This window comes from Condylura cristata, unplaced genomic scaffold (genome assembly GCF_000260355.1).
Source record: "Condylura cristata isolate star-nosed mole 26May11 unplaced genomic scaffold, ConCri1.0 scaffold00005, whole genome shotgun sequence".
Taxonomy (NCBI): domain Eukaryota; kingdom Metazoa; phylum Chordata; class Mammalia; order Eulipotyphla; family Talpidae; genus Condylura; species Condylura cristata.
The window spans coordinates 27,335,485-27,351,890 of NW_004567106.1; the positions used below are offsets into that span (position 1 = coordinate 27,335,485).

Sequence of the window (16,406 nt, forward strand, 5' to 3'; positions counted from 1 at the left end):
GCAGCGGCCGCGGCCCGGAGATAAGCGCTAGCGCGGCGCGGGGCTCTGCCTGGGCTAGTGGCACCGACTTGGGTATGTTTCTTATGAATATTACACGCGGAGCAGCGTCTGGTCGGGGGGTGAGGTGGGGGTGCTGGGAGCGGGCGGGAGGGGAGGCCGAGGCGGCGGGGGAAGCGCGGGCCGGCGTGGGGGAAGGGGCCGAGGCGAGGGGAGGGACTGGAACGAGAGGGGGAGCTCCGCCGCGGGGAGAGGAGGGCAGCCTCCCCCCAACCCCCAATGCCCTCCCTCTCCTCGTTCCTAGGCGTCACTAAAGTCCAGAAAAATTATGCTAATGAGGACAAAAGGCTCTCACAAAGGGGCTATCTTGCAGGGCTCTATTTCATAGGAATCTGAGAAACCCCATCACCCTCTGCCCTGGTCACTTCCAGTTGGGTGGCGAGGGGTAAGAAAACCAGCAGAGAGTTCCCCAGACTTTGGACAGTTTACCTCACCTGCCAAACCCCATCCAAGAACCTCAAGCCAAGCCTGGGGGGAGGGAGGGCGGGCTAGGATAGGACTTGCTTTCTAGAGAGAAACTTCCTAAGAACCAACTGAGCTGCCTACATTTTTTGATCAGAAATCCTTGAAACCCTGGCAGCCGGCGGGAAATAACCTTGGAAGAGAGATACTTATCCCGGCAGTGAAATGGGACTCTCTGAGCTCAGGTACACACAGGGTGCCTGGAAACTTGGGTCTCCAGCTCTCCTGTGCCCATTTCACTGTACAGACCTGAAACTCACTCCCGGGAAAGACACAAAGCTCTGACGCCAACTGAACCGGCATCTCTGACACACATTTTTCCCTAACTGGCGTGATGCAGGGACTTGGAGCAGGGGAAAGGGCCAGAGAGTAGCTGATAATATTGCCACAACTTTAAGGAGGATGCTTTTGCTCCCTCCGAAAGCCTCCTCAACTCCCAAATTCACAAGTGAACTCTGTCAGGGTGTATGTGTGGCAAAAAGAGAGAAATGGAGCTTTCGTGCAATTCCAAGGTGTCAACGCCGGTCCTTCTAAAAGGAAGGTGTTAAAAATATAAGTAGTATGTTTAAACTGTCAGGGAGTCAAAGTGTCACCTTAGAGCAAAAACAAAGCCAAAGGAAAAGGGAGAAATCAAAAAGCACTTCGGGCTAGGGTGGCCTCATGCATACCAATGGTTTTTGTCATTTATGGCTAGGCAAGATTTATGACTCGGCGCCCCAAAGCTGTAAACAGAGCACAAAACAGCAAACACTTGCTCCTTATGGCATATTGCGGCAGCGCAACTTGAAAGGGGAAGCCGGGCGGCGTAGGAGGCGAGAGGCGGCCGCAAAAATCCGCTCGGCGGCATTTTCTCTTCAAACCGGCGGGCTCGGATGTGGCATTTGAAGAAAGAAGGCGTGGGTCAATAATCAACCCGCACTTTCTCCTCCAAACTGCTGACTCGACTCTCACCGCCTTCTCTGCTAAGCCAGCTGCAGGGAAAGCCGGCTCTCCGTTTGAACCTGCCAGGCGAGGAAACAGCCCTGGCCTAGGAGCTCAGGGCTCGGGGGTGAGGACTGGGGTGCCCAGGGCGGCTACCTTTCCCACCCGGCCAAGGCCAACCATGCCGGGCGAAGAGCCGGGACCTGCCGCCGATCTGCGGGAGCCAACTGGAAGCTGGGGCGGGAGCTCCGACCTGGCCTGCCAGCCTCCGACTAGGTGGCTTCTGGGTGGCGGGTGGCGGCGGATAAACGTGGGGCTCTGACCTCCAGACTGGAGTAGGGCTACTGGCACACAGACTGCCGGGGTTCAGACCTTTCTGAAACCCAAAGGACTGGCTTTTGCAGAAAAGGAAGGGGGGTGATTTTAGAAACAATTTATAACCGCTGACGGTTTTTTTTTTTTTTTTGCCTGATACTGATTTTAAAAAGAAATTACCGCCTATCGATTTCCACCACCAGATATGACCCGCCGCTTCCGCTGTGCCCTTTGTAGGCAAATCTCCCGGCGATTCACCCGGCTCCGCCAAAAACACTGAGATTTTCTTTGCTGAGAGGATCCCTTGGCTCCCCAAATCCCCTGAGTCTCTGTACTCCCTGATCGGTCTCTGGCCCCTGAGGACTTAGAAGAAAACACCTCCTCAGCACCAGAAGAATATGTGGAAGCTGAAGGTGCACTGGTGCCTTCCTGCCCTTCATGGGGGTCTCCTTGTGGACATGTCTGCGAGGGCCGCGGGTGCCTCCGAGGCTGACTGCGCAGCCAGAGAGGAAGGTGAGACATGATTGTTGGCACGAAGAGGCATAATTGTTGAGCACAGAATAGGGAGGAAAAATAAGGGAGGAAATAACCTTGCCGGTGTGGGCAAAGCCGGTATTGTGATGGTAAAAGGGGACTAGCCTGCTTTATAGCTGTAGTTTAGTTGTAATGGAGTGACTTTAGCTCTTTCCTTAGAGGAAAAACCAACTGGTGCTCTATAAATGGGACTATTGGCTTCTTACTGTGCACACTTTTATACAGAAATGGCTCAAGAGTCCATCCTTAGATATTTATTCTGCTTGCTGGCATTGAAACGACAATAAAAAGATGCCTTTAACAAACCTCTATTCCCTCTCTCATTCTTTCTAGTGAAACTATATTATTTATGAGTCTTTAACTGGGTCAAAAATGCACCAGAACTGGGTCATAAATCATATGAAATGCTGACAAGTAATTGAACAGCAATTAAAGCTTACATTTTATTTCCAAGGGGTGTTTTAGAGCACTTGAAATGGCCTCAGTTAAACATGGTTAGCACTGAGGCCGGCATGGGTATTGGGGTGGGGGCTGCACAGAGTGACCCTTCTGTTCTGGAGAAGTAAATCCCATCAAGTGGGGGAAGCCTTATTTGACTTCCCCTCTTCAAGTACAAATAATAATAATAAGGCTTAACCAAAAAAGTCTGGAGGCAAATTTAATTCCTGATTCTCTGTGGCCATTCCCTTTCCTCTGGTCTCAGAGTTCCAAGAGCTGAGGAAAGCGAAGTTTCCAACATCTTTTCAGAGTTCCTATCCTCCCCAAGAGTGCTGAGTCCCCAAAGCCCAATTAGCTCAGGCTTTCCAAGTAATTTAGAAGCACACCATTTAACTCTCATCTGCCTCTGTCCTGGCTATAGTGCCTCGTTTCTGGGGCTCTAAAGTCAGAAATGTCTACCTCTACTTCCTTGGGACTTTCTTCAGCCCAGGACGCTCCAGCCAGTGCTCCAACTCTCCCAGGCCGCTGCTGCAGGGCCAACAGGGGTGAGCATGGGGGAATCCCAGGCCTCAAGCATTCATAAGCCAAAATCAAGGTCTCAATCTTTTTTTCTGTCCTCCTAATGTTAGAATAACCAAGGTTGCAGGCAACCGACCGGCATGCCAGCCCCCACCCCAAACCTCTCCTACTTATGAGCTGTTCTCCACCCCGACCAGGGCAGAGGGTCCTGGGGAAACAATGGCTCATCCTTTGGGTCCCGCTCTTTCTTTCGGTCTGGCTTGTAGGAAAGGGCGTCCTGCAACCCAGCACTGAACAAAGTAGCCCGAAGCATCATCAATAAAATGGCAGCGCAACTACACACTCATTGATTTCCCTCTCCCAGCTGCTTCTGCTGCCCAGGTCATCCCTAACCCTCCATCCCTGCCGGCAAACACACCAACCTAAGGGCAATTCCCCTTATCATCACCCAGCCCCCACTCAGTCCAGGCAGTCCCGGTCAGCAAGCTTAGCGCCGGCCACCTTGGCGGTAGGCGCTTCAGGACCATCCCTCTGCCTGGGGCTCAGCCTCACCGGCTCAAGCCCTGCCCCGCAGCAGTGGACAAAGCCACCGGGGCGCTGGAGGCTACAGCCCCACCTAGTAGCCCCCAGCTGCCCATCACCTTTTTTTTGGTTACATCCCCAACACCTTCTAGGAAATTAAACTCAATCTGAGTCGCTCCCAGGAACCTTTCAAGTGGTTTCAGTTCTAAAGGAGAAACAAAGGAAGAGAGGGACTGAGGGTCCTGTCCATGAACCAGGGTCTCCTCGCCTGACCTTTGTCTCTCATAGCAATAACTCACTCTAGATATGAACAATCAGCGGAAATACCTTAAAATAAATTCCATCCTCCCGGTGTAGCCTCGAGTCCCATCGGCTAGCTCGCCCAGAACTGCTTCATGAGCTTGAAAACTGCAACCCGCTAGGAGAGCGCTCTCCAGAGAAGGGGGAAGGAGAAGGAGGAGGTGGGTGCGTAGGGGTGGGGGGGGGGAAGCTCTCGCTCTGTAGAGAATCTAGAAAACGTAATCACAGGCAAAGCCCGCCTGGGTCTCCGCTCCAAATGCCACAATAATGCGCTGTATTATGTGCTCACGTGGTCATACGTCAACTTAAATCCTTTTATTTGAAATAGGGAATCACTGAAGGAACTAGGTTTCCAAGCAGAACATTTAGATTTGGGGGAGGGGAAATGGGGGACCTTGACCAGGGCAGAAAAGAGTTTTGTCTAGGGCTGTTGGACAAGGGGGCATCTCCCTACCCCCTCCCCTGCCAACACGTGCCATGCCAGGCCACTTATCTTTGCTTATATTTCTTTACACACACTTCAAACACAAAGGAACAGCAATATTGTCCTTATTCTCAATGCTCATATAACTTTCCTTATAGTATTCTGCTTGGGGACAAGCTGAACCCATAATACACAGCACTCCAGTCTTCTGTGGCCTGCTGACTGGAACATGGGAAGACAAGACTCAGGCCCTGTTTCCAGAAGAAAACCCAGTAATGACTGGACTAGTCAGTGGACTCCCTCACAGTCTGCCATTGTATGGATTTGCTAACACCCACGCAATACACCACAGCCACTGGATAAACCCAAAAGACACATAATTACCTGACAAAGGCTAAAGCACGTCCTCCTCCAAGTCCAACTGGTTTTGTTCCTTGGGAGGCCCCTTAGGAAAGAGATGGAGGGTCAGGGTTTTTGCAAAATCTGAAAGGATCCAGTTCCCTGGCCAAACCTGCACTTACGCGTTTCTTCAGTGCATAGCTGAGTGATACATGAAATTAAAGGCTTCTGACACTGAATGTGCTTCTAACAGTGGAAAATGTAAAGGGAAATGATATTGTTTCTGCAAAAGGGGGGGGGGGACAATACTTGAGGGCATCCCCTGAATTAATCCACAAGACAGCCTGGAACTCTACAGACAGGGCTGCTCACCCTCCCCAAAGACAACTCTGTGTTCGCTAGCAAACTGAACTGGACCACATCTATTCAGGAGGAAACAGGCTGGAACAAGTAAGTTCCCCCACTCCCACCTTCGCATTCTGCTTGGCGACAATGTCCACTGACTTCAGCACTTCTCCTCTCATGATCTGATTAAAAAGCTCCTCTTTTCCATTTTTACTTTCTGAACTTTGGGAGTACTCTGCAGTGGTAAAATCCTCATGCCAAATTCTTTTGTTCCTTGAGAGTAGATCTTTAGTTGGCTAGGTCTAACTGTGAGGACTCACTTGTAGCAGCTACAGGAGGCTGTGCGTGATTCTTGCTATCCTCTCCTCCCCTGCAGGGGAACAGAAGGGGCCTGGTGAGAATGTAAGGCCCTCAGTAAGGGGTCCTGGTCATGGGGGTATCCAAATCAGATGGGCAATAAAAGAGAAGGAGAACTAATCCCTTGGAAGTGATCCCTGGCTTAAGCTGGTGGCAATATTCCAGCTGGGAGAAAATCTCTATGTGAACTTTTCCAGCTCACAAACTAGAAAGCTGGAAAAGTAATAGTCTAAAAGTAAAGTAAAAACCTGCTTCTCTCAGGTTTGAGGGATAGACAACAGGACCAAAGGCTGATTTCCAAAAAGCACTTTCTATCTCCCAAGATCTCAGGTCACTAATACACTATCCTACCCTTCCAATATTTCACTATAAACTCTCCAAGTAGACTAGAAAGGAGCTAACGGTATTGCCAATCTTTTTGAAAACTCCCCTCCCCCCCCCCACAACAAAGTTTCCTCAGAGACTTCAACTCAAAGATGAGAAGAGGCCTTCTTCAGAACTCTCAGAACAGTCTGGAGCTAACCAAAAACTCCCAAGGCCATAAATCAGTGGGAAAAGTCATTGGTACCCTTCAGAAAAATGCCTTAACGCCAGCAAAGCCCAGTGGCAGGCAGCTCAATCCAGCAAAGGAAACTCCACACTATTATTAACAGCACAGTTAATGCTCCAACTGCTGTTTAACAATTAACATTAGGACTTGGGGTGGAATGTTGTGATTTGGTGGGATGAAAAGAGGGAAATTCTGAGGAGGTTAAAGGAAATTTAACTTAGGAGGTGGCTTCCCTAAGAGAGACTAAGATCTGGGTAAGTCCTGGGGAACGGGGCAACTGGGCAACTGAGTCTTCCTTTACCACTCTGAAGTCCCCTTTCCTGGAACCAAGCTCTAGGCCTTTTAAAGTTCAGTTCCAAAGGAAGCTTAGAGGTGCTCAAGTATCTAGGCCCAAGTTGGGAAATCTAGTGGCTAATCCCCCTCCACTCACTTCTCCTGGCTAGGGCTAAGGACACAAGCCCTTGGGTTCAGACCACCAGAACAAAAGTAGGCAGAAAGTTGTCTTAGAAGGAACAGGTAACCATGGATAGAGCTTTAGTCAATATTTGCAAGGCTGTTGGCTGATTAGATATATCTGTATTCAAACACTGCAATCTGATTTCTCTGTCAAAAATACACTTAACATTTTTCTCTCTTTAGTTAACTCTAGTGGTTTTTCTGCTCAGTGTCAGGTAATGCTCTTTTCCCACTTTTTTTTTTTCTGGTGAAGGTTATAGATTATTATTTAACATGACATATTTCCTGTGGGTGCAATTGCAGTACAAATGGACTCCAAGCTCTCTGGACACATATGGATGTGTATATCATTTTATATACATTGTCTCAAACTCCTGTAACTATTTATACAAGTGATGATTCTGATGCCTGCAGAGATGCAGGTCATATGGACACACTGAGTTGCAATTTCCTGAAATGTCCCTTCTATATTTGACATAGATATACAGTAGCTAAGAAAGTAACCCACCTAGCTTTGATATTACTATTCACTTCCTTTCTGATAGAAAAACAATTGTATTTAGAATACCATGCCTGCTTTAGAGCATCCAAGAGTGGTATTTTGCATTTAATTAACAAACTGATATCTATCTGGGGAACAAATTTTAGGAAAGACTGAGAACTAGGAAATAGAAAACAAAACATCAGGAAACTTTTTAAAATATCATTCCTGAAAGAACAAAGCAAACCAATTCCTTTATACCAGGCTTCTGAACGCTATCCCAACAGCCCCTCCCCCAAATAGGCACGAAATTTATGGATCTTTTACAAGGTAATAAACCACAGTAATTACCTCCCTGCATCCCAAAGTAAAAGAACAAATTAAGCCAGAACTTAAAAAAAAAATTAAAGAGTTTTCCCTTGTTCCAAATAGGAGAAGAAAACGCGGAGACAGAAAACCAGTCCTCTTCCCATGGAAACAACAGCAATCAGCCTGCCTAGAGGAACGAGAAGACCCGCTGCCTGCGAAGGCCTACATATCTGAAATACAGCAACTTCCCTCAAGAGAAAGAAAGGCAAAAGGGTAGAAGGAACTGCAAAGCGGTGAGACAGGTTTCCTGAATGCGGAGGTGGGACTGATGACAATTTCCGAACTCACAGTCTCTCCACAGCCTCTGCAAACAGTCCTCAAGGAGAGCAGCCCACGCCGCTGCTGCTTTGCCCGTGGCCTCTACTTGTGTTCTGTTCTCCAGATAAATCTGGTTCCGTGTAGTGGCTTGTTTGGGGGTTTGCCGCTAGAAACAAACACACCCCTCTGAGCCACCCCCATTCGAGCACACACATCTTTAGTCTCTGCAGACGCCCCTCCTGCACAACGCAGCTTTGGGGGCAGACTCTTTGTCCGCTTGAAGCCCGGCATTCTCGCAGCTTGCAACTGAAGAGAACCCAGCTCCAAAAACTCCTCTGAAGTTAAATATTGACCAGAACCTCTTTCAACCGGCTGTTGCTGCCAGGGAGCGTAAACTCCACGCAGAGGCCAGGTGCTAAGCCCTGTGCGGCAGAGTGCTTTGGCATAGCGCTTACCTCCAAAGATGTTTAAGAAGGACCGGGGGGATAGTCTCCAACTCCCAGTGCTCAGGAAATCGCCTTTTCCGGTGTCCAGGCGCTCTGTGGACCAAAAAAAAAAAAAAAAAATGCAGAGCAGAGAGTGAACGAACAGTGGCTGCTAAGGAAGAGAGCTGGAGGACCAGAGTTGGATGCGCCCAGGGTGAGGGAGCCAGGGTGGCCCCCAGGGTGACGCGGACACGGAGGAGTCGCCAGAGCACTCGTCCATGCATTGCACTCATTGCTCAAAAGGTTCCAGTCTACAAATGGCCTGAAGATGGTGATTTATTTTTGTAAAATAAATACATACTCCATCTCCGCACCCACATTCTCCATTTTCTTGCTTTTTATGGGGGGAGGGGAGAAGAAGAAAATGAAGGAGGCAGAGAAAGCTAGAAAAGCAGAAGAGGTTTTGCTAGTGGTGCCTGCTCTGCTCAGAGAACTCCTCAGCACCTCAACTCAGGGAATGTGAATGCATGCTTTATTTTCTTTTGCAAACAAAGGGAAGCCTTGTCTGGGAGCATTCAATCACAGACTCTCCTGAAACCTCACTAGTAGAGTTCATTTCTGTTGGCTCAATGGCACGAAATCAGACCCAGACTAAGTCCATAAGCAGTGGGCAGTCTTGAGAGGTTTTATCTTCAGAGTTAATTCAAGCCTTGGGCGCATCACCTCTGTCCCAGTGGGCTGGTGGGACAATGGCAGCATCCACTCTCCACAGAGCAGGCCAACTCTGACTACTAGAAATAGAGGAAATTGGGAAGGAGACAGGCAGGCCTGGGACAATACAGGATCAGGGGTCTTACCCAGCACCACCTTGCCCAGCAGCTAGATATTCATTCCAAGCCCTAATTCTGCTGGCACCATACCCCACCCACAATATTTACAACTCTCTTGCCCTCTAGCAAATGGACATGCAGCCATCAGCTAACTTTGGAGAGGGTGGTTAGGGGATAAGGAAGACTGCAAAAAGGGGTAAAGTATCCTCTACCACACTGGGCCTTCCCTGCCTTGCATAAGTTCTCCCCTAGGCTGGGACTGCCAGGTGGGTTGCTTCCACAGCCCTATACCACTACCCTTCACCCCAGCCTGAGTAACCTCCCCAGACTCCAGCCTGCCTCAACAAGCCCTGGATGGCTCTCATGCTTCTGTGCAATGTTGCTGAAAGCATCAAGAAAGGCTACCAAATGGCTGATAAGTCCCCTGATCTCAGGACTCCAGGGCGCCCTCGCACACTGAACAAGTGGCTGCAACCCCTCTCTGCCCTCTGGGACCACTTCTATCTCCATCCAGCACTTGGGAATCCATGCTGGGCCCCCTTCTCCTGTACATATCGACCGACCCCCTGTGTTTCCACAGGGAGTGTTGCCCTGGCCTAGGGACTCCAGGCCTGACCCTGAGCAAGGTGGGGCTTAGCTACTCTGTAAGTTGCCACTCAGCTTTGCCTCTGAAATCTCTGCTATGTACCAAACACTACTACCACCATCAGCACCCTTCTCCCCACAAGCACATGCAAGGCTTGGGAGTAATTATTATGGTTATTATTGTTGTTGCTACTTCCTTATCCCCAATTCAAATATTCATGGCTGCTATTCCCTATAAATCCTTCAGACTAATGAGTCACAAAGAGATGTTGCCCAGGTCTCTCCCTGTACAATGGCTGCCACCGTTGCTGTGGCCTTTTTCTCTCCGCGGTTTTTGGCGCTCGCTTGCTCACTCGCTCACCCTGCTCTCCGGTGATTTATGAACACCGGGAAAATTGAACAAAGCCGCGCGCCCATCCTGTGGTATCTTGCAGTCTTCCCCAGTGTGAATCAGAACATTACCAACTGTCTGCGCATCCGTCCCACTTCATCACCAAAATCAGAATGTGACCGCAGAAAACCCCGAGCCCGAACTCACGTTTTGCCCAGCCACAGCAAGCTCCCAGGACTCAGGAAATGCAGGAAAAAAGCCCCAAGGCCAGAGTGGGCCAACCACCTCGGATCTCTCCTTGCTGAAGGGCTGTCTCCTGCCCTCCTGAAGGAGTTAAAATCCTTTGGCGATAAATATGAGTGTATGTGCTTTTTAAAAGTCAAATAAGAGTTGGGGTCTCACTTCTGAGAGATTCATTCCTAGTGAGGTCCTGAAGACTCCAATCCATTCCTGATGATCCGCATTAATTATTTAATGAGTCACGTGACCTCAAAGATTGCAATTTCAATATCTCCCTCCAACAGGCACTACACCTTTATCTACTGCAACCAGGGTCCTCATTTGGCTTTTTTAGTTCCCAGCATTAGGGGATAAAGCCCTTTCCCAGCTACCAAACAAGTGACAGCCAGCAAAATCTCTGGGACAGCATAGTAGAATTAGGCCTTCTGGGACTTTGAGTACTGTGGACAGGGAAAGCCCACCACTCTCCCACTCTCCCAGGTACCCTGACTTCCTGGTGCTCATAAACCCAGAGGGCAGCCCACCTGTCTCAATGTTCTGGCTAGGCTCTCTGGTTACATAACCCCCTAGGGCTGATGTGATGGCACAGCAGGCAAGAACTTAACCATCTTCCCCTGCTACCAGACACCTGTGGCCTCCCCACCAAGCTATACCCAAAGGCATATGTCCATTCCAGTCAAATAAACTCCAGAATGAGTCCAAGGGCTGTATTCAAGAACATATCCCATCAACATAAAGAACGTTTGGGAGGGAGTTGTCATCCAACTGCCTCAGTTTCCTCATCTGTAACCTGAAAAGATTAAGCCAAAATGGCCTCCAGATCTCTTTAGCCTTGGACATTCTTCCCATCAAGGAATCACTTTTAGCCCCAAGAATCAATCTCTGAAAGAGTGGGGCAGGACTGAAAGGGAAGAAGTGGTGTTCTATGAATTTGGAGCCTTGAGAAAAAAGTGATGCCTGAAACTTCCAAGAGAGATGTTTCAGGCTAGAATGTTTCACAACAATCCCAGTAGCCATCCTACTACTGTCCAGTAGACAGAATATACATTTCTTCCTCTTCTCTCTTTCCCAAACCAGATTATTTGAGAGACAAAATAGTTATTCTTGTGCTACTATACAATATAGAGAATGGGGCAACAGAAGCAAACATTGGGAAAGGTGAACTCTTCTATACAGAACTACAGGGAGGGGTGCAGAGACCAAGGAAATACAAGAAAACAGGCCTATTGCCCATACAGAATGCATCCATCAGTCGGAAAGTCCCTGGTTCCTGTTGGCTACATTGATTCTTGGGGGGTTTTCTTTCCTCCCATTCTAAAGCATCATTGATCTGTCTCTACATTGAAACTGCTAGAGGGAAGGCAGTGATGAGATGAGCAGCACAGTTTGGAAGCTTAAGGGAGCAGGGGATGTAGGGGTAGTATACCCACCCCTTGATGTGGGGGAATGTGAGCCCCCTGGAACAGCTGGGTATAAAGTTAGTGCCAGTGTGCAGAGGACCCACCCCCCATATATCTAGGTAATCTTCCCTTGAGTTCCATCCTGGGTATTAAGTACTCTATATGCCTGTCACAGTTGAATTCCTGCTGTAATAAAACACCGGGTATATCGTAGATTTCAGCAAAACTAGGAAAGAGAGGTTGCAAAGTGCCATTTTTCTTCAGGGGGGAGAGTGTTAAGTACTTAATTCAAACTGTGACCATTAAAGTGTCTCCTATCCGATTTAGTTTGATTTCAGATGTTGACAAAACTTTTATCTCTAGAGTCATACACAGCTTGGCTGTAGAACTAAAGCAAATGAGTATGTGTTAGAAGGAAGTAGAAAGAGAAAGAACAGGAGCGCATGTGTAAGAGTCAACTTGGTAGGAGAACTATATAGATCTTACACAAAATACTGTCTTTAAAGGTCAAGGGTTTGAGGGGCCAGTAGGGTTCGCTTTAAAAAAAAAAATTAATGAGATAGAAAATTTGTCCTCTGGATGAACTCTTATGGTTGCCCTAGCAAAGAGCAGACAATGCATGATTTTGAAGCACAAAGTGGGATTTTCTAAGCTGTTATAACAAATCTCCTTAAAGTCCAAACCTGAAACAAGCAAAACACCGAAGAGATGACATAATCATTTGAGTCATTTTGCATCGTTTTGGCTTTATGAACTTACCAACACTTTAATAATCAAGACAGGTTGAAAAAAAATGCCGTTTTGTCCTGGTATATTAGAAAAAACTACAGTCTCTCTTCCTTTCCTGGAGACTATAAAAGTGAAAGAAAATTACCCCTTTCACTCTTGATACAACTGCCTCCAGTATGAAGTTAATGAATGTCCTACTCCCTCCTTCCCTACAAAGGAGAAATATAAGAATTTACCTTAAATGATGATAATCTGCCATTTGAGGTTTTGCAGCTCGACACTCAATTTCCACCGAGAGAGTCTAGGCATTTTTTGAGCAGACAGCCAAGATGCTGCGTCTTTGCCCGAGACCACATTATTTGCAAGAAGATCCCTCGATTCTCCACAGACTTTTCCCAGAGAATGCCTTTCAGAATTGCTGTTGAATTACAAAGAAGTATTTATTGCATGAGGTGATTAATGATTCCTGGGAAAATTGCTATTTTCAGCATGATTTAATTTCGTTTTACAAGTGCGTGTAGTAGGAGTAGGGTTAATAAGTCTCAGCAGAAGTTACAATGCTTCCAGAAATCCCTGGCAGCCATTCATACCTTGCAAAATGTACCTTATGCCAAGTTTGCCCTGACTTGGGAAGACGTGGTTTTTTTGCCTCTGAACTTTCTGGGGGGCCCCTCAGAGACAGGTGTCAATCACTTTCCTCTTAGAACTGGTTTGTTCCTAGGTAGAGAACTGACCACCCTTGCCTGCAGAGGCAAAAAGGATAACAGCATTGACCACTGACTAAGGGTTTGCTACTGATGGGAAAAATGTGTTTAAAGATCCTCTGACATTGCAGAGGCAGGTGAGAAGCCTCTCCCATCTCTGCTAAAGTCATTCTATGAACTGAAAACTGAACTAATTTAGAGCTAGGTGACAGCTCTAATATTCTGAAGCTGATGTGCACTGATTTTCTATATCTCCTTGCAGAGTACTAAGTGACAACCAAGTTTAAATCCTCTTTACTGATTTGTTAATCAGTAAACAAATACCAGGGTTGTGGAGATTGAGAAATGGTTTTGACTTTCAATCTTTTTTTATTCTAGGTCTCTCTCTGGAGCAGGAAGATCTGAGAACATTTGAACAAAAGTGGTCCTCCTTCAGAGTTTGACTTTCCTCCAGCAGCACATACTCCCAGCTCTACCTGTCTTAGGGTACATTTTGGAGTGTTATTATGTTTTTCCTTTTCTTTGGAGAGTGAACAGAATATCTTGCCTCTTTTTCAAAAAGGAAGAAAGACAGAAGGAAGGGAACAAACAGGCAAACAAATGAAACTTCCCAAGCTGTAGCTAGTGAAGAGGACCTTACAAATAGCCAAGAAATGAAAAAGCAATCTCAACTCTGCAAAAACTATTTTTTATCTCCAGGGAAACAGGCAGATTAAGTGTGAAGGTGCAATAAATACCAAAGGGACCATTTCTTTCCAAGTGTGCTCAGAGTTCAGCATGTAGAACAGCTGCAGAAACTCCTGGGCCCACAGCACCGCAGGGTTTCACCTTTCATTGCAGAGAAGGACACGTTTCTATGCCTTACAGAGACTTGAAGCCTGAAAGCCTGGCCAAGTTTGGGAAGAAGAAGAGCTCTCTCAGAGCTCAAGAGTCTTCCTGCTCCTTGGAACTTTTCCCACAGTAGGTCAAACTTGACAAGAGTTCAGCTGAAGTTGAACACACTCACACAAATTATGTGAGCAAGCAGAATCTAAGTCAACTCAGGAACACAACTCAAGCCTTCATCTACAAGATTTTTATATGCAAGTTCAAGCACCTCAATCCAGAGAACTTTTTTTTTAATTAAAAGTAGAAAACACACAAATGTGTCTTAGAACTTTAATGCTTTTTGAAACAGACTTTATTCTTAGCACATGGCTTTCTATATAGCCACACCACAATTTTTACAGTCACACATGGCACTAAATGCACTCCCTTCTCCCCGGAGATTGTGCCTCAGAGTAAGACAGTATCTCTACAATAATATTTTAAGTAAATGCAAGAAAAGAAAACTAATGTGTCACATCTACTATCAAGGTCTATACATTTTGAGAATTAAATAATCTTGTGAGGTCCATGTCTACCCATTTATTCAGTTCAATACAAGCTTGTATGAGCTGCCTTAATGGGGGAAAGGGAGTGGTAAGAAAGGTGGGGGAAGGGTTTTTCTTCTGCTTGCCACAAATATATATGTACATGTCCCCAGTCAGCCCGGGTTGCCTGTGGACTTTAGCCATCTCAAAAATATTATTGATGCCAAGCAGTCCTTCTCAGGTACCCAAACCTGGAAGTCTTGTTCAGATCAGCAGCTTGTTCCACCAGCCAGCATCCTGGCCAATGTCCTCTCTTGGGTGGCAACCAGCACACACTCTTACCAGGATAATGCCTTCTTTTTATTATCCTTTAAACCAACTTAAGTTTTGCTTTGGGGTCTGTTATGGTCCAAGAGGAGGCGTAGGTGAGGAAAGGGGCAGGAGAAGAGAGGAGAAAAACAGGTGAGGGAAAGAACTGCTCTAGAGCTCAGATTATATGGAGGAGGGAATGGGTGTGGAGGCCCCGGGGTGGGGGTGGGGATGAGCGTGCGGGCTCTGAGTTTGTGCTTTCCCTGGTGGGCCTGCAGAGGTCGAGGCGGAGTTGGAGGATCGCATCTTAGTGTTGGGCAGTTTGTGGTCTTTCTTCCACTTCATCCTTCGGTTCTGAAACCAGATCTTGACCTGGCGCTCAGACAAGCAGAGCGTGTGGGCGATCTCGATGCGGCGCCGCCGGGTCAGGTAGCGGTTAAAATGAAACTCCTTCTCCAGCTCCAAAACCTGCTGCCGGGTGTAGGCGGTTCGAGAGCGCTTGGGCTCCCCTCCGTTATAACTGGGGTTGACTGTTCGGCCCGGCCCGTAACCCCGAAGGAGAAAGCCAAGGAGGAGGGAGTGGAAGAGAGGGAAAGGAGGAGGAGAGAGAAGGTGGGGTGGGGAAGAGCAATTGGACATCATCATTATATAATAACCTGACACCAAGTTCACGCAAGATACATAAAACGGCAAAGAAAATGTTTCACAGGCTATTGACAACGGGAAACACCCGAGAGCCATAAAGAATGGTGCTGGGCATTGGGGCTGAAGAAAAGCTTCAAAGACACATGGCCTGAAGCCTCTGCCAGGGCAATTAAATTTATGGGGGCTATAATTACTGCCCTAACAGTTTGGCGTCTCGTAAATCTCCCGATAAAGGGACCCGGGGTACAAAAGGCTTCTCACGTTGGGGTCAGGCGGCTGGCTGGCGTGCACACATCCACATCCCACTGTAGCCTGGGCCAGTTGGGGGCTCCCCTCCCGAGGTCCCCTACCCTCTGAACACCCGCCCCAAGCTCGAACCCTGGTCTGGTCCCAACCCTCCCTCCCGCGCCTCCCCAGCGGCGCCACGTACCGGCGCTGACATGGATCTTCTTCATCCAGGGATACACCACCGGCTCCTTGCCCTTCAGGCCGGGCGAGCTCTTGTCCGCCAGGAGCAGCGGGCACGCGGGGGCGCTGCCCCCTGCCGGGACTCCCGGGGTGGAGGGGGCAGCCTCGCAGCGCAGCGGGGGCGCAGGGGGTGCCGCGCGATGCTGAGGGGGAGGCGGCGGCGGGGGCTGCCTCCCGGGCGGCGGGACGTGGCTCGCGTGCAGGCCATGCGCGGGACCCTTGGCGTGCGCCGGGGGCTGATCGGGCAGCGGTGGCCGCCCGGGGCTGGAGCCGCCGCGGTAGCCATAGGGGTAGGCGGCTTCGGCGGCACCGTGAGCGGGGTAAAGCGCGGCCGCCGGGTAAGAGGGCTCTCGAGCCGCCCGTGGGGTGTAGTAGGAGGCGGGGGGTTCGCGGTTGCCACCCGCAAGGGGAAGCTGGGGCTGCTGCGGAGGCAGGTGCTGGGCTGCGGGAGCTGGGGGCTGCTGGTAGCCGGGGCCCCCGCCTGGGCCGCCGTCTCCGCCGCCAGGGCCGCTGTGCTGCGCGTACTCCTCGAAGGGAGGGAACTTGGGCTCGATGTAGTTGGAGTTTATCAAAAACGAGCTCATGGTCATTAATTTGTGAAGTGCAAAAATACTAATTTTTCTCGCGTTGTCGTTTTTCTGGGCTCGCCGAGGCCCCTCCCCCTCCTGCTTTGCGTCCCATCCCCCCTTTCTCCGCTCCCTTCCCCTCCCCCCGCTGTCAAGCGTCCACCCCTCCCCCTCC

The 16,406-nt window shown here is 48.8% G+C and overlaps 2 protein-coding genes and 1 long non-coding RNA gene across 3 annotated transcripts in view; all 3 read right to left on the minus strand.

The window, feature by feature from the left end:
- The window catches only part of HOXA3 (homeobox A3), an 18,517-nt gene extending 6,044 nt beyond the window's left edge, over positions 1 to 12,473 (minus strand). Inside the window, exons 1-3 of the mRNA XM_012720919.1 lie at positions 12,424 to 12,473; positions 8,103 to 8,186; positions 4,877 to 4,937 (exon numbers count right to left, since the gene is read on the minus strand). The gene's annotated coding sequence lies outside the window, so the exon portion shown is untranslated. The remainder of the gene's footprint in view (positions 1 to 4,876; positions 4,938 to 8,102; positions 8,187 to 12,423) is intronic.
- LOC105853238 overlaps positions 12,473 to 16,406 on the minus strand; it is a 25,761-nt gene continuing 21,827 nt past the window's right edge. The window contains exon 3 of the long non-coding RNA XR_001145086.1: positions 12,473 to 12,605. This is a non-coding gene — a long non-coding RNA (uncharacterized LOC105853238). The remainder of the gene's footprint in view (positions 12,606 to 16,406) is intronic.
- Positions 14,040 to 16,342, minus strand: HOXA4 (homeobox A4). The gene is made up of 2 exons (XM_004676797.2): positions 15,628 to 16,342; positions 14,040 to 15,082 (listed from the first exon to the last, which is right to left on the minus strand). Exons 1-2 carry the CDS (start codon positions 16,253 to 16,255, stop codon positions 14,736 to 14,738), a joined length of 975 nt encoding a protein of 324 aa, XP_004676854.1. The 5' UTR covers positions 16,256 to 16,342; the 3' UTR covers positions 14,040 to 14,735.